The sequence below is a fragment of the Pocillopora damicornis genome, chromosome 2 (assembly GCF_964200805.1).
Source record: "Pocillopora damicornis chromosome 2, jaPocDami1.2, whole genome shotgun sequence".
NCBI classification, from domain to species: Eukaryota; Metazoa; Cnidaria; class Anthozoa; order Scleractinia; family Pocilloporidae; genus Pocillopora; species Pocillopora damicornis.
Window position 1 is genome coordinate 7,503,366 of NC_142671.1, and position 18,452 is coordinate 7,521,817.

General features: G+C 36.4%; 1 protein-coding gene and 1 long non-coding RNA gene across 2 annotated transcripts; one reads left to right on the forward strand and one right to left on the reverse strand.

Moving 5' to 3' along the window:
- Window positions 1-2,125: 2,125 nt before the first annotated feature.
- On the reverse strand, window positions 2,126-12,627 carry LOC113678265 (GFP-like fluorescent chromoprotein amFP486). The gene is made up of 5 exons (XM_089195093.1): window positions 12,522-12,627; window positions 4,106-4,203; window positions 3,346-3,564; window positions 2,782-2,991; window positions 2,126-2,345 (listed from the first exon to the last, which is right to left on the reverse strand). The coding sequence occupies exons 1-5, from the start codon at window positions 12,537-12,539 to the stop codon at window positions 2,222-2,224; spliced, it is 669 nt and encodes a 222-aa protein (XP_089051219.1). The 5' UTR covers window positions 12,540-12,627; the 3' UTR covers window positions 2,126-2,221.
- A 1,731-nt stretch (window positions 12,628-14,358) lies between these two features.
- Window positions 14,359-18,343, forward strand: LOC149049731 (uncharacterized). Its single transcript, XR_016183291.1, has 2 exons — window positions 14,359-15,087; window positions 15,747-18,343. It is a non-coding gene; the product is annotated as an uncharacterized LOC149049731 (long non-coding RNA).
- Window positions 18,344-18,452: the final 109 nt, after the last annotated feature.

Below are 18,452 nucleotides of genomic sequence, written 5' to 3' on the forward strand. Positions count from 1 at the left end.
ATATATATATATATATATATTTTTAAATTTTGAAACCAGTCGCTTGATTTCAATGAAGCCGATGTTTACCTTGTCTTAGTGATCAATCTTTTTATCAACCGTAAAAAAGGGGAAAAAAATGCTGCCCTAGACCTATACTACACAACCAAATTAAACATTTTTACTATTCTTTGCTGCATATGACCGTTTATGTACATCATGTTACTTTCCGTAGAGCAGGCCTCAAGATGCACGTGCAACGAGTATTGTCGTTTAAAATGACCGAGCACTTTTACTCGCTCAATTCTATTTCAGTCTCTTGTCCCACTACACGTTTTTTTTTTCTGTGATTGATGCCGCTGTTATTTCGTGTTGTGCCACTAGACTTCAGCACCTCTTGTTTTTCTTCATAATTTCTTATAATTTGGAAATCGTTGTCGTCTTTTCTCTTTTTACTGAAAAATCATGACAGTACATCTCTTTTGGGCACCGTCTTAGAGTTTCAATGCATTGCGAAACCATGTAGAAACCAAGCGAACCAAGATGGAGTTGTTTACGACGAGTTCTTGGTTAACGAAAAAAGAATGAAATGAACTCAAAATGAACACTGAAGAAACGGCTATACTTAGGGAAAAGACTTCGCTCATGTTTATTTTTTTTTTCAATTTTTTTAACGAATAAAATTGTTCAAGACTGAATTAAATAAATATATTTAGAAAGCCGTGCCGAAATTAAATTGATTGTCATTTTCTTTTGTAGCGAGAGCATGACCTTCGTCTTTTCGCACTCGAGTTATATCGCACGTTAAGCGTGAGACCTGGCACAGTAGCTGGGAGGCTTATAGAATATGCCATAAAATATTCGCATATCCGTGAGATTGGTGACTCGCTTAGCGTGTCGTGTCATTGCACGCGTTCTTGTACCTTATTCCCTGTTTTCCCGTGAAGGGTCACAGATATTCCCTTTCGATGGAAAGCAGTTTTTATTTTTGATTGTGAACTTTGCCCTCTGCATGCGACGCTTTAATCAGTTTTTACAAAAGTAGGCGATTTAATTCAACGTAATACGAGTATTCTAGCCTGAAATGAGGAGAGAATATCAATCATTTTTTTCCAACTATCTCTTCAAGTGGCGTGAAATTGTTCCCTTTCCCCTCTTTTTCTTTTTTTAGCAAAGGCTGTGTAGCTTTCAAAATTTGTGTAATAGATTAACAGAACTGATAAATATTTCGTCAAAACAGTTTTGAAAAGCCCAATGCCATTATTTTTTTCCACACTAATTTTAGTATTCTAGTCAACCTTCTCGGTTGATCTAAGCAGAAACATTATTCATTGCATATTAAATCGGATTACAGAAAAATCGATCAGGTTTTTTCAACTATTTCTTCAAATGACATGAAATCGTTGATTGTCTCTTTAATATAGAAATGGTTTTGTGGTCAAGCCTATTCAAACGCACTTGTTCAGATCAAATCACATTTAAGGAGTTATCTTTTAACTTTGGCATTGAAGTTAGTTTAGTAAGTAGGAGACAATGTAAAGCTAGTTCAACAAGGATGAAGACTGGTGAAAAGCCCTCTTTACATCTAAAACATTCAGTCTACTTGGTCAGTGCTGTGTAGGTCGGCTGAACGGCCCTGGTGAAGGAGGGGGATTGTTTCGCCCGATCCCGAAAAAAAGCAAGGAATATTGCTGCCGATGCTTTATCTCCACTCCCTTAGGTGCCCTCATGCAGCGAAAAAGTTAAAGGCAACGCTTGTACTTGTGGCACTGCTTTCCCTTGATACCACAAATTCGTGCCCCAGGGTGTTTCTACAAATATGCAAAGAGTTATGAGCAGTCTTAACTCTTTGTAGCGACCTTGTTTACATTTAATTTCAGTTCCTAACCGTTGCTTTTTTTGCTTAAACGAAACAAAGGTAAAAAAAGGAAGTAGAAGTGTAGCGTCTATTTGGCTTCCTCGGTAGAGATGTAAGTCAGTTGCTGCTATTAGGGATTTCAGTTGATGTAAATCACTCTGTAGGTTCTGAGTTGTTTATTTTTGTGCTAAAGTCACAGTTTCTCAAAATTCATATATCAATTTTATGATAAGTATGAACAATTTACTCGCTTAATGTCCATTACCTAGGGAGAAGGACAATTACACAGATCATCAATGCTTTTTTTTTTTATTTTTCAACTGACCTGATTCATATTACAATATCGTCAGAGGTAAAGAGGTAATAAAACTAGTTCCATCCCAGTTACAAAGGGTTAACATGAGCCACAGCAGTTTCTTCTAGCCCGACCTTTTTGTCTTCAATGTCGGTCCTCGTAATGCGATGTTCTACGACGTGGTTCTGAGGCAGCGTGACCGGCTCCTTTGTTCTGTGCAAAAGGAAAAAAAACTTATAAAAATACAAAATATGTGTTTTACGTCACCTATCAGCGTTGGGTTTTTTACTTGTTTTATCAACATCAATGCTTTTGAACTTTGCTTTTACAGTGAAGTTCAGCAATTACTCGTGTTAATAATGATTGTTTTTCCTTGAACATCTTTTACTAAGAAATACAGGGAAGGGAAAGTTCTAAGTTTTAAAGGATATTATAATAGATAACTTATAGTATCTTGTGGAGAATCTTATTCGATCCCAAACATTTTATCTACAAGGGAAATTAGTGTTAAGCCGTTTTCTCAAGGCCTTTTTCATCTTAGCGTTCTCTTCGGTTGCTTTTATGCCCTTAAAACACAGAAGATGAGATCCAGATGCTCAAAAGAAATGATATTCAACCGTTGGAGTTATTACAGAGACAGAATACTTACTTGTAAGAAGTGTGAAACTGGCAACTGTGATAACCGCCCCCTTTGAGTTGCAGGAACATAGTTACATCACCTCTCAATATGTTGTTGGAGACGGTCATTTTTTCAAAGGAAGGGTCCCAGCCAATTGTCCTCTTTTGCATTATGGGTCCGTTAGCGGGAAAGTTAACGCCATGAAACATGGATGTGTGCTTAAACCAATTTCCCTCCAGACTGTATGATTAAGAAAATTTGAGATATCAATTAAAATATGTAAAAATTACTCTTGTAACTGTGTCACATACCTAGAGTGCCATGTACTCTGTAGAATAATGCTACGACGTTTTTCAAACTTAATCCATTTTCTCAGAGATGCCTATTTCAAAATTTAGCGGTCTGCATGTTCTCTGGTCACTATGCTTTATTTGTACATTTGTTCCCCTGTAGCCAGACAAGAAGCGTTCTTGGGAGAATCACAACTAAGTTACACTTTCAAAAAGGGCGCTCCACTCTCCGTGTAAAAAATGACCTTGAAGATTAATTTTTGAGAGTATTGTGTCAATTCGAGACTAATCATCACTTTTATACCAAATATGTCCACTGGCTGTAGCAACTCCTCCATCCTCAAATGTAAATGTCCTTTCAAATGACATTCCAGCAGGAAATGCTTGTTTGAAATAGTCATGCATGTCGGCAGGATACTTAGTAAAGCATCTGTTTCCATATTTGAAGACTGACGAAAGTATGTCAAAGGAAAATGGAAGGGGTCCTCCCTTGGTTACCCAAAACGTGGACTTCTGTACTCCTCTAAAATAAGATAAGATAAGAGTGTTGGAAATTATTTTCAGAAGCAGCTCATGTATGACCTAAAAAAGTATGGCAAATAAATTTAGCTGTGACTGAGCTTTTATACGATGATTTGAAGTAGCTTTACACTTCGCTTGGTTCTGGAAGCAGGTGAAGAATCGGTCGATGTCATAGACGGTTGGTAATTTGTATCGCAAATGAATTTAGCTGTGACTGAGCACTACAGTAGCCTTTACACTTCGCCTGATCATGGAAGCAGATGAAAAAGGTGCTGTCATACACTGTAGGTAATTTGCAAATTCGAATAAAAACAAGACATAGTTTTCGCGGAAAATCTTCACATAAATCTTTGATCTTGTTCACTTTGCTTTTCAAAAAAATCTTTATTAATTTTTGATAATTTCCAAAATCATTGATACTTTGATATCAGGCTCTTATGTGACGACTGCAGTGTTATCTTATCAACTCTGTGTTTAAAAATAAATCGTAATACATGATAATGAAATAATTCATCGTGGTCTGTCTTTTAAGAGACACTTACTCGTAAGGCTTTCCTTTTCCTTCACCTTCGATCTCAAAGTAATGTCCATTGACACTACCCTTCATTTCAAATTTCAAATTCATGTCTTTTAGAATGACCTGAATAAGTAAAAAGTAAAGAAACTATTATTTTCTACTGACATTGATAATTCAAAGACCCAAGCTGTTTTTATTAACTGCAATCGCATGCGCATTACAATAGGAATTATTGATTTCTACTCTTAAGGTACAGCTTACGCCATATCAAATTAACTCAGTGCGCCTGATTAATGGAAAATGGGCATGCCGGCGCACTAATTTGCTTTTTGTTTCTCCAAATACATTTTCTGTGCTTTTTTTGTCATTTTCAAAATACTACTGTAAACTTGCGGATGCTCCGGGTACATCATTTTGTACCAAATTGTATTCAGTGTTTTTAAATATGCCACGCGCAGCTAGTTTATATTTTAATAAACTGTGAACTGTGAACAAATTTCAAATTTCTTGTGTCACGCGCAACGCAACTTCATTCAGAAATGCATTTGATAATGCTTATTGACGTTCATTTCCCATTCATCATTGAGTGTTTTAATGATACACTGAAATGCGTTCGCCAAATAAACTCTTAAAAACAATGGGACGGTTATTTAAACAAAGTTTAACCGTTGTTAACAAAACCGCGTTGCAAACTATCTTGAATTCAGCTTAGACTTTTATCCGAAAACTTTTTTTGCGAACAGTGCCAAGAAGACCGAAAGCTAGCAGTTAAAGGATATATATTTAATGAAAACAGCTCTCTTATAGAAAATCCCAGAGGCTCACTGCTTGCGGGAAACCGCGGTTTGGGTTTGACCTCGTGTAAATAACCGGCCCAAAATGTTTCCCACGCTTTGTTTGAATAATGTGTAGGTGGCTATTGTTGTCAGTGTTTGCCACGCGTGACAATAATTGTTTAAGCGCGAACAGAAGATTCTTAAAAATATTTTACGTTTGAAACAAATATCGATGACGATATTAGATTTATTTGATGAGTTTCATTTTCGTAATGGTAAAGTGGCTAAAACAGATGATAAATGTTGTCAAAACCAAGACTTAATTAATGATAATTGGACGAATATTTGCCGCAGTGTGGTCAAATCATCAATTACGATTTTGCGGGTACTGTCATTTAAGTTAAAGAAAAACAAAAAAAATCAGTCTACTGAAGGAAATATCGTGTGAATAAAGATTTGAAAAATACAATTGATAAATACCATATCATGTTAAGCTACGACGAGATAAGCGAGTTTTACCGTTTATTTCAAATAGTAGAACAGCAAATGGTACAGATGAAGATTAAAAGGCTTATTAAGTTTAATTATATCGATAATGTTAAGATACTTATTTGATAAGAGACTTGGTAAACAAACATTGAAGAAATATGATAGCATATTTGAAGTATTGTTTTTTTATGTAATCTTATTTTCTATTTTTTGTCATACTTCTTATGATAATTATCCATGCTATTGATTCATTAATTTATCATCTGTATGTTGTAATTTTACAATAAGATCATGGTCATTGAATTCACCGTCACGCAAATATCTCTTGATTTCATTAATATGTATGGATAAAGGGGGTTAGTTACTAAAGAAACTGATGTGCTGCGTCGGCGGGACTTTAGAACAGGGTAAGTTAGTATTATCGGCTGAGTTGATAAAGTAAACTTAAAGATTTAAAAGCTAGCGTTTTAAAGACTTTAATTATTTCGAAACGGTTCAGAGACTGGTACTATTTTTCTGCAAACTCCACTAACTTCAATCAAACGTGACAAAAACATAGGCAATAAATAATACTTGGACAGCTGATCTTGTTGACATGCATAGGTTTTCAAAGTGGAATAAGGATAAGAAATAGCTATTGACAATTATTGTTGTTTTCAGCAATATTCACAGGTAATCCCGACAAAAATTTAAAGATGGGAGAACCATTGTCAATGCTTTTAAAACAAAACATTTTGACGCACAAAACCTGCATTGGTATGGATTGCAAAGGGACAGAATTTTAAAACAAGTACAGTTCTTAAAAATAAAATGGAGTGACTCTTTAAAGCACACAAAAAAAGGAAAATCATCTGATATAGAAAGATTCAACGGAACACCGAAAAATTTGATCCTCAAGCAATTTACAGTAAACAATAATACAACTCGTATTAATATTTTACAAGACGTTGTTCATAATTACAATAATACATATCATAACATTATCAAAATAACACCAAGTGAAGCACAAAAGAAAGAAAAATGTAGGTATATTATATCTTAATGCTTACTTTTCCAAAAAACCTGATGACACATAAAGCTAAATTTGAAATGGTTATAAAGAATATATAAGTAACTTTAAGAGGAAAGTATTTGAAGTTAATATAAATATTATAAATTCAATAGAGCCAACAATGCCAGTGACCTCTGAAATCAACGTTAATGAGTGAAAATATGGCAGGTAGCCTTTATGAAAAAGAATTGCAAATCACATGATCAAGAAATTTTTATAATAGAAAGAATAATGAAACATGACTACAAAAATAAACGGATGTTGCTTAAATGGAAAGATTACCCTGATAAATTTAATTCTTTGGTTTCACTCCGCTGATATCTATAAGCTAAAGTTGAAATACCATCATTTTATATATATCGTTTATCATCATAACAAGAAAGTGATACTTTTTACTTGGCATTATCAAGATGTAATCTTTATAATGTTACCGTTGTATTTCCTTTTTCATTTCATTTTCATTTTTCTTGACGCTCTTTGCTTTATCGGTTTCTTTTAGATCGCCAAGCACATAACTATACATTTTAGATCTTAAAAACCACAAATTCTTTAGTTGTTACACCTGCAGTTTCATCTTTCATTTTTACATTGACTTTTTTGTGGTAATCAAAATAACATTTGGAATTTTTATCATGATCACTATCATCAAACGTTGTTTGATTTAGAAACAAATCTTTGTAAACACCATCAGTTTTCACGTGATAGCAAAACAAATCAGTTGATTGAATAGTAATTTTACATCATCGATATCATATTATTTAAGGAAGTATCCGTTATGAATTCGAAAATCGTGCATAAGAGATTTGCTTAGATCCATAATACATGCACCAACATAAGATGGTTTGTTCAACGTTAGCATCTCTTTAATTTGTTTTACTCCAACAAGATTTTCATTAAAAATGATGCAACTCTGAAAAGTTGGTCTTGCAGAAATCTTTTAATGTTTTTCTTGATGAATCACGAATTTCACATTACATCTGTTTCATAAATTTTCCATTGATTTGCCAAAACAGCATTATTATATATATATTTTAAATGAATTCTTAGCTTGTTTACGTTTCTCAGTGTAAAAGTCGATATAATCTTTGAGAAAAGGTGATTGATCAAACTCCAAAACACGATGTACTTTTCCAAGTTTCACACCGAGACTGATATAAATTAAGATTTTCGATGTATAATACATAGCTCTTTTTATTATGTGAAGTTGGGAACTAATTTGCAACATTATTGTTAGAAAGGTTAAATTCAGAATCCATTTTTTTACAATAAGGCTATAAATCATCACATGGAACATATTTGTCTGGCGCAAGTTGATACATTCATAGTGAACCATGTAAATTGTCAATATAGATGTAATCACATTCAATAATAGCACCTTTATCAACATAATTTTCAATTTTAAATTTTGATGGATCAACAAAACTTAACTTATCCTCTGGCAATGGTTGAATCATGGCCCTGCCATAAAGATTATTTACATCAAGATAAATAATGCAAGAAGAATCTTCATTTTCATTAAAATTAGCGAAATATTTATTATTTGCTTTTGCAAATCGATGTGTAATATTGCCTATGTCACCCCGCATCATTTGTTGACTGGTTTTTTCTATTCCAATATTACCAATCAACTCGAGTTTAACATTCATCTTTTAAGCATTGCATCAAAGGCAAAATTAGGCGCGGAAAGATAGTGTGGTGGATCTAAACCATAGTATTTTAGGCACGTACTCCTGAAACTATTAGAAACATCTGTAAGTGAGCCAATGTCAGTTAACAAATATATAGCATGATAATGACCAATAATTTTACATTCATTTTTTTTTTGTAAACATGAAATGTAAATATAAATTGAGTAAATGCCCTTGTGTGTTAAAAGTGCATCTGGAGTGTATTTATATTGTGACAGTTCAAGATCTTTAACTAAATTTTCAGGAGAACTTGCATATTCTTTTATTTTGTTCTGCAGTAAACAATTTATCTTGGTAAAGGTGTAAGTTTTTTCTTTGAATATTTTGTTCTTCTAAAAGTAACGAGGTTTTCCACAAAATTTTTGTCTTGGTAAAGGTACTAGTTTTAAGTTCGACATAATTTCTTCTCTAGTAAGCACATTTTTCTTTGTTCTTGGAGAAGGAACTGGTTTTTCATTAAACCCATTTGACATGGTTTTAATAATTTTGTTTTCTTTAATATATTTTTATCAACAAGTGCATTATGGTCAGTATTATGGTACTGGTACTATATATTATATAAATATATATTTTAAAATATTTACTAGGCTAACGCATTTCGGTGTATCGTTAAAACACTCAGTGATGAATGGGAAATGGGTATGTATAAGTATTATGTAATGTATTTCTGAATAAATTTGGGTTGCGCGTGACATTAAAATTTTGTATAAAAACAGCTTACTAAAACGTAATTGGGTTAATAACACTGAATACATTTTGTTTTAAAATAATATACCTAGAGCAAGCGCAAGGTTATAGAAATATTTCAAAATAAAGTAAAAACACACAAAAATAACCAAAAAAAGTAGTTGAGGACTTTTGGGATACAAGAAGTAAATTAATGCGCCGGCACGCCCATTTCCCGTCCATCACGAGCCTCACACCATTTGGCTCTCTACACAATTGTCGTAGTCTTTGGCCTTCTTTTAAAATATTTCCTTGTGCTGCAATATTTCATCGCTTTAGGAATCAAACACTACACTGAATTTAGCTTCGAGGTGAGTTAGAAGCTGGGGGACGAACTACGGCCACAGCCGTAGAAAATTACATCACCCTATTTTTGTTGCTATTTAAAGCAAGCCCGTGGGGAACTGAGGCTATTTATGCATTAAACCGCTGGATAACAAAATGAGGCTCATTTTCAGCGAAAAGAGCTCTTCGAAACATCGAAATACGAATTTTCCGGAATTTTTTACTCCAGTTGTTGATTATATCGCGTCTGCCATTTAAATATGGCGTCGCCAAAACATTAGTAAGACATCTGTTTGCGAAAAAGATCGAAATGGCGGCTGCAGAATCGATGGGATTAACTTTTGTGGACGAAGATGACTTGCCTGTAGCATTTCTGCGAATCGCCCACGTGGATTCTGACCATGAAGCGCCTTCCGATGTCGATAGCAGCGATGAAGAGGAAAATAGCGATGAAGAGGAAGGGGAAAGTGATGGAGAAATTGAAAACAGCGATGACGAGGAGCAAAACTACTCCAATATGAGATGGACATCTACTATAAAACCCCCAGAAGGCATAAATTTTCGCGAAGAGGTTGGTTTGAGGGTAGAAATGGACAATAACAGTAATTGTTTAGATTACTTCCAACTTCTGTTTACTGACGATGTTTATCAGCTGATTATTCGCGAGACCAAACGGTTTGAGCATCAAAAACGGCAGCTTGAGGACAATTCCCTGGGTGATCTCCACGATTTTACCCTTCCAGAGCTAAAGGCTTGGCTTGGGCTCACATTGGCAATGGGCCTTGTCAAAAAAAGCAATTTGAAAGCTTACTGGTCAACTGATTCGGTCACCAAAACTCCACTGTTTTCTAGCACCATGTCAAGAGACCGCTACCTTCACATTCTGAGATATCTCCACTTTGTAAATAATTGCAATGCCCCAGACCAGACAGATCCCAACAGGGATAAACTGTGGAAAATTAGACCATTTTTAGATGCTCTTGTGCCCAGATTTACAGCTGTATATGCACCTTCTCAGAATTTATCTCTTGATGAGACACTGATCAAATTCAAGGGCCGTGTTCACTTCAGACAATTTTTGCCTTTGAAGAGAAGCAGATTTGGGATCAAAGGTTTTGTTATAGCAGATTCAGCATCTGGCTATGTACTTGGTACTTCTATTTACACTGGAAAAGAGGGTCCAGCAGCAAGCAAGGATTTGGCTAAGCGAGTTGTTCTAAAGCTAACAGAGCCTTATTTCAACAAAGGTTACAAATTGTTTGTTGACAACTGGTATACCAGTGTACCTCTCTTTCTAGAACTGGAAAAAAAGGGAATTAGAGCCTGTGGAACAGTGAGGGGAAATAGAAAGTACCTACCTCAGGACATTGTTGACCAGCAATGCGAGCAGGTCAAAAGCCTTGTCAGGGGAGAATCGCTTTTCCGTCAAAGTGGCAACCTCATCTGTGTGACATGGAAGGACCGAAAGCTGGTACATTTACTCTCAACTCTCCCTGAGGGTTTGGGAATCGGACAGATAGAGAGAAGGGTGAAAACACGAGGACAATGGCAAAGGCAGAACATTGCACAGCCACAGTTGATTAACCTGTACAACTCCCATATGGGAGGAGTTGATTTGGGTGATCAACGCATAGCAACTTGCTGCAGGCTTATGAAAGGAAATATTTGGTATTTCAAAATTTTCTTTCATATGCTTCAAGTTGCTGTGTTGAATGCCCACATCATGTATAAAAGAGCTGGCCATCCTAGAGTCACCCTTGTCAAATTCAAAGAGAATCTTGTGCGGGAACTGATAGGAGGAAATTCTTTTCGACGGAACAACTTTTCTGGAGGCAATGTAGCAGTACAGGATGTCCGCTTTGACCGCCAGCAGTTTCACCATCCTGTGGCAACTGATACTCACAGAAACTGTAAAATACATATTCAACGAGTGGAAACAGTCTACGAGTGCTCGGTTTGCCAAGTGCGTATGTGTCCAGCACCTTGCTTTGAGCGCTACCACACACTGCAGAGTTATCTTTTTGATGACCCCAGTAGAAATGGTCCCAAGAGACTCAAAGACAGTCATGGCAGACCAAGAAGTGGTCCAGGCAGACCACTTCAAAGGAGATCAAGATGATTTTATGTTTCCTTTGATCAAAACATTAATTTACTTATTGAGGTTTAAGGTTGATTCAAGTGAACACTAAAATGATTTTGAGACTACTGACTGACATCAAGTTTGCAACTAAATATGGTTAAAAGAAGAACAGTAGTGTTTTATTTTGTGCTAGGAAAAGTGTTCTGTGTATATAGAACTTGATATTGCGTACAGTTATTGTGTTGACAAAGTTTTCACTTCAGTTCTGTTCTCTAATTTGAGGACGGTTGGGGAAAAAATCTGATTTATTACCTTTCTGGATTTTTCATATTTTTTCTGTAAGACACATGTATTAGTTCATTGCACCAAATGAAAGTGCAAAATCTCCTCTTTCTAAAAATGTTAGTTTTATTGTTTTCTGCCTTATTAAAAAAATTTGGTGGCCTAATTAGTAATGTCATGTCACTAATTGAGTCAAAAAACCCCCACCCCCTCAGTCCCCTAGGGGTTAAAGGCCATAATTGACAAATAAATGCAGGTTAATTAGCTTGTATAACGACACACTACGACGGCATTTTTCTGTCTGTGGTGTGTGTGGTATGATGTGTTTTAGTAACTATTTGAACTGGCGAAATAAAGCGATCACGTTCAGCCTATTATTTATCTTTGCCTAGCGAAATTTTTTTCCGGCGTGGTTTCATTAATGAGATACATAAGTATAAAGAGGGAGCTACACAAAATTGACTGGAAGTTAACAGCAAAGACGGGGGAGCTCTTGTAGGAGGTCAAAAGAATATTGCCTGAATCAACCAAAATACTTCGACTTCTCCCCTTAGTCGATAGATAATGGCCAATACCGAAGATTAAGTTTTGTGCCCTCAACATTTGCCAATTCTACTTGAGAACAGGCTAGAACAATCAGAAAGGGCTTACTTGTGAGGATTATTGTTTTACTTGATTTTCATCCGCAGGTCAAATAAATTCATTCATCAAGATGAATCTCAGAATTCTCCACGGGAAAGAAACTCTCAAAAGTTTCCATTGCTCCAAACGTGTGGATTCGTAGTTGGTTAGTAGCATACAGCGCCCAACTAGTATCTGAGTGGCACAGGTTTGAATCCTGTCGAAGTCTAATATTTTCAAGATTCTTTTCTGCAATTGCTAAAGTTACAGCTCACTTGTTAGGATCATTGCTTTATCTGATTTTATTGTAAGGTCATTACGTTTAAAGATGTTTGATGATGTTCTGGGTGTGGCATACCAATTTGAGTCCTGACGATTCTACCCTATTCTTTGTTTCCGGGGTAAGTTCGACTCTCTTTGCTTAGTTTCAAGAATTCACTAACCTGCTTTGAAAGAGACATGTTGAGGATAAACCACTTGATTTTCGAAACTGGATTGCGAGCTGAGATAGTCTGTTGTAGTTCACTCCGTCGCTGACCAAGCTGAACTGTCCGGAGCGTTTGGGTAGCTTTATTTTAAAAGATAGAATAGAACAGACAAACGCTCATTGTTGAAGATGATACCACGTGAACCATCGTGTGATCTTTAACAATTGGTTCATGCTTAGTTCCCGTGTATCGTCTAAGTATGCAAAGCTATTTTCGTCGCTTGAAAGAGCCTCATTCATTCATTGTTTTTGAATAGATTCTCATTTATTATATTGAATGATCATTTTGGGCGCCAAGTGTATGTCTCGATCGCCACGGACAGAAAAACAACATCAAAAGTTTTGAAGCCTCGAGGCCTAATTCTACGGAAATTTTACAACGTGGCATATACTTTGTTTCCTTAGTCTAATGTGCAAAACCAAGATAAATGGTTATGAGCATGGAAAATAAAGATAAACACTACCTTTTCTACAACATTCTTCGTGGGAACCACCTGATTTCGTAAACTTTAATTTTAATTAACAGTGATTATTCGACTCCTTTTTGTTAGATTTGAGACTATTTATACCCTATGCAATTTGTCGATTAGTAATTGGTTTATTCAAACAAAGACGCACGAATGTTATCTCTTATTTTAATCAAAATACCACCTGCATAAGGCACCATTTAATTAACCAATGATAAAAACAGAAACAGAGACCCTCGAGGGCAGCACACGGACACAAATGATTACATAATCAAATGATTCGGTTTTTAATAAACTGAGTTGAGAACGTGACTTGGCTGACGAAGGACCAACGCTCGAAACATCTTTTTAGAATGGCTCTTGGGTGAAAATTCACATTATCGACTCAGTTGATGAAAGCAAATATTAAATAGCTTAATTAAAGAAAGAATTCTAATGAGGCAAGAAATTTGGTGCTCTTTAGCAGTGGAAACGGTTTACGCAACTCTGGTACTTGAGGCACTGAAGTGAAAACAGTTGTCTGCAAAGTCAACGGTAGAGACTAGTTACAACGTGATACGTTGACACGTGCAGGATTGTCACTGCACATTGCAGAAACACTCTTCCTGTGTTTTAAAGGTTAATCTCATTTCAGCGTTTCAAGAAATGTCGAGGAAATACAGCTAACTTAAAAAAAAAAAAAAAAAATTATAAAAAATAAAGATAAACACTATCTTCGACATTCCTCGTGGAAACTACCTGATTTCGTAAACTTTAATTTTAAGTAAAATTTAAAAGAAGTTTCAAATCTTGTGACATAAAAGGGATCATTCGACTCCTTTTTCTTAGATTTGAGACTGTTAATAGCCTAAGGAATTTGATGGTTAGTAACTGGTTTATTCAAACAAAGACGCACTACTGGATTTTATAAAATCAAAATAACACTTGGAAGAGGCACCATTTAATTAGTCAGTGCTTTGCTAAAGCCAAGGTCAAAAACATAAACAGAAATAGGGACCCTCGAGAGCAGCACACGGACACAAAAAAGTTCTGATGAAGCAAGAGGTTTACTAACGGCAACGACTATTACTGCTACGTCCACGAAATTAGTTGCTATTTAGTAGCGGTAACGATTTACGTAACTCTGGTACTTGAGGCACTAAAATGCAAACAACTGTCTGCAAAGTTAATGGTAGAGACTATTTACAACGTGATACATTTAGCATATTCAGTTTTGCCACGTGAAGTACTGTGACTGCAGATTGCAGAAACACTCTTCGTATGTTTTAAAGGTTAATTACATTTCAGCATTTGAAGAAATGTCGAGGAAATACAGCTAACTTTCAAAAAGAAGTGCTTCAACAGAATTTGGGAAAATTGTTGACATGAGACCAACAAATTATTTGAGGTTTATGAATAAATCTCTGAAAATTTCAGATCTAAAATACATTTCGGTCTGAATATCTTTATAATTCGTCGATTTCATTTAACTTTACTGAGATACTCAGACCGAAATGTAATTTAGATATGAAATTTTCAGAGCTTTATTGATAAGCCTCATAGATTGTCAACAATTATTAACCATGAACACATAATGTGGGCGACCTGCGCCGAGATGAAGAGGGATGGGGATGGGGCAAAAAAGTAGATACGTGAACTCTAAATTTAGTATTTTCCCCAGATTTTGTTGAGGAACTTCTTTTTTTAAAATTAACTGTACTTCCTCGACATTTCTTGAAACGCTGAAGTGAGATTAACCTTTAAAACACAGGAAGAGTGTCTCTTCAATGTGCAGTCACAGTCCTGCACGTGTCAACGTATCACGTTGTAACTAGTCTCTACCATCGACTTTGCAGACAATTGTTTTCACTTCAGTGCCTCAAGTACCAAAGTTGCGTAAATCGTTCCCACTGCTAAAGAGCACCTAATTTCGTGGACGTAGCAGTAATATTCGTTGCAGTTAGTGGAACTCTTGCTTCATCAGAGCTCTTTCTTTAATCAAGCTATTTAATGTTTGCTTTTATCAACTGCAACACGAGCACTTAGCCATTACGTAATGGAAGGCCGAGTGATAAGGTAATGTGCAGGCGTGATTACGTGAGTAACTTGGATACCCAGTTAGTTTGCGCCAGGCAGATGACAATGAAGTGCGCATATTCGAGTGTAGCGTACCGCGGGCGCACGGTTAGGCATTGCACGAGGGCTTCACGTGGGCAAGTAGATGTGAAGCCGCGTAAGCAAATAATTAGGAACCCGCGTTTTGAGCGGGGAATGAAACTGGTGAGGTTGGAGTTGAACAGTAATTCTCAGTATTTTACCATTTCTAATCAACTCGTAAAGCAACAATACTGGCACGGCTAAAGCTTTGTCAACGGGAGGAAATTGTTATAATTCAAGTTTGTGGAGAGATAGTTTTGAGTGAGAATAGGATGAAAAGAAAGAGACCGAGCGACCAAAAAAACAAGAAGTAAAAGACGTAAAGGGAATCGAGAAAAACATCTCTGTGTGCCCAGCTAATGATTAAAATCTCAGTGAATAGGTATGTCATATTTTAGTAGTTTTTTTTTTTTTTTATGAAATTCCACTTTCAAGTTTTTGGCATTAACTATTTTAGAATTCATAAATGGTATTCTCTTTTCATCCATGTAAAGAGACATTAGACATTTCTTAAGCAATTTTTTTAAGGCAGAGGGCAGGGATTCGATTAAGCAAAGTCTTGCGTGATTTATTTTCAGTAACCGAACGACACCAAATAGTAATAAAGGCTACACACCAGCCGAGTTATTCCTAAATCGTCGAATAAGACTGAACGAGGTTAGACTTAACGCGTCCTGACCTCTGTCGGAAAGTATTTGACAGGCAGACGGATTAGAAGGCTGGACACGATAAGAGTAGTAAAGGAAGAGAATTCACCTTGGTGAAGAAGTTTTGGTGCAAAACTTCCTAGGTGAGCCGAAATGGCTTGATGGCACCGTTACGTGGCAAACCGGTCCCGTATCTTATAAATTTCTGGTCGAAGAACAATTCTGGAACGCTATGTTGACTAAGTGCATCAAAAGCATTGAAGGAACCAAGATAGCAAACCAGGAATTAGTGTAATACCTTCAAACGAGATCGTTGAAATCCAACCGGTAACGCCTCCGCAAACGCCAACTGCGGAGAACGCCACGCTAAATCCAAATGAAACCAAAGGTAGCAAAAATGGCAACAATGCGAATACACAGGCAGCCGCGACAGCGCAACATCGACCTCAACCACCCTATCCAACTCGACGACGTAAAGCACCGCAGCGTTTAGGATTTAATACATAATGATTTAAGTAAGTGATTAGCAAGCCTCTGAAATAAGTGTGGGGGAATGTTGTGTTTTTTCCTATTGGATAAATAAGTCAGCTATTACATTATCTTTATTCTATTGGTTAGTACATTGTATGTAACTACGTTCGTCGTATTTTTAGAAATCAGGCCCGGGTTGTTCAAAGCTGGGTTAAGGTAACCCAGGGTTAGTGTGAAATTTGATTTCAGGTCTGAAAGCTTTAAGAGAAAATTCAGTTCAAATCTTTTTGCTTGCGATTTGATCATTGGATGTTCTAAAATTAATAGTAAAAAATTTTCCCTAAAAGACTTTTGGACAAAGAAATAAAGAAACCTGAATTAAAATTTAACCCTGGGTTAGGGCTATTCGGCCTTTGAACAACTGGGCTCAGTTGTGTAGAGCACTTGGGCTGTGCGCTTGTTACTCTATAGTAGTGTATAAGGAACCCTAATACATAAACATGACGTAATAGCCACGTAATTCGATGAAATGTTCTAGAAAGCTCTATGATACGCATGTCAGCATGAGCAAGCAGTCTGGAGATCTCTAGAAGCTTCTATTTACAACAACAATAACTCATAACACCATGCATTCTCGTTCGAAGTTCAGACTAGTGAATTAGTTGTATCACCTTCAATGAAAGATGTTTCAGAATTTTCTGATGCTTTCTTTTGTTCCTTGTTCATTTTGGTCATTGGAATTTCTTAACCTGATGGCCCTGGAGTTGAATTATAATCTGTTTGGAAAATGTTTTCCTATATTTCTTTCATCATCACCGTCGTTGTGTTCTAAAAGAGTATCCGTATCTCAAAAATCATCCATTTAAAAATAAAATATCTATTATTTTAAAATGGAAGTCAGTGAAAAAAACCAACCCAAGTCAAGTTCAAGCTCTCAGAGTCTCAGTTCCAAAGTTTGATGGCGGAGTTGTCCATGTGCCAGGATCTCTTTCACTAATCTTTGACTTGGCAGTTAGTGTTCCCGCAAAAAAACTATATCGTGAAAACCGCAAGAGGTCTTGTTAACAAGTTGACTGAGAAATTCGCAGGAGAAATCGCTCAGAACACTGATGGTTATGATCTGCTGAAGCTCCATGAGGACTTACTCTTGACTGCGGAGAATGACAGAGCAAGCAAGTTCAGAGAAGGTATTCAGTCTGTTGATCTTTGGAAGATCAGATTCAATGCTGAAGATAAAGAAAAATCATGAGTTGACATGGAGAATAAGCTCAATGATGGTTATTGAAACAAATATGGGAAACAATTGGATCATGAGATTCTGAAGGATCATGGAGTCTTCTTTCCAAGAGTTCTTTCTGATGAGCTCCTTTTCGAGCTCAAGCTTGCACCTGCAAGCAATGCTGTGATAGGATCTGACGAAACACAGCTCGCCTAATAATTGACTAACATCGAGCTTGAGTATGAAGTCATTAACAGTCAAGAACTTGCTGATGAGGGCTTTTCTAACTACAGAAATGGAAGAGGTTCATGTACGAGCAAGTCACTCATCTCGAGACAGACTCAGTAGATAAGGGGTTAAACACCACCATCAATGAGAGCATCAATGAAGGGAATTCTTCTGTTTACGAGCCGTATGTCGCTGGTGCGAGAGACAGTGAGAACGTTTAATCCCGACATCACTGAAGTGAAGGTGGCTGCCAATGGAATCTCAATGAGGTTTACAGTCAAGGAATGGAGACAAGAGATATGCAGGAAGAGGTCTTCAAAAGATTTGGAAAAGGAAAGAGCGCGATGAATGCAACAGACTTTTATGCTGGAGACAGACTCACTTTTGTCATCGATCTCAGAAGTATATGAGACAATGATCTTCATAGAAAGTGGATTGAGATGGGTGAATACGAAAGAAGGAATTTCGCTTGCAATTAACAGAAAGGTGTCAGGCTCAGGGAATTGAATGTCACATCTTCATCCTCCCTGATGCTCGGCTTAGCATAATTAATCGTGAGATTAAAAGCGTTACTCATTAATGAATTAAATTCTCATTTTTAAAGACACAATTTTGACAGAAGAACAAACCAAGGCACACCACGACTTCTTTGCGAGAAGATGCAACATTCTTCTTTGAAAATCTTCACACAAACAGTCAACACCTCGGTGGCGCGACAA

Excerpts from the sequence above, each read along its gene's own strand:
- LOC113678265 (XM_089195093.1), bottom strand. Across the intron at positions 3,565-4,105 it reads GGAAAAGGAAAGCCTTACGA|AGGAGTACAGAAGTCCACGT; the intron begins GTAAGTGTCTCT and ends ATCTTATTTTAG. Across the intron at positions 2,992-3,345 it reads ACAGCCAGTGGACATATTTG|TCTGGAGGGAAATTGGTTTA; the intron begins GTATAAAAGTGA and ends TTAATCATACAG.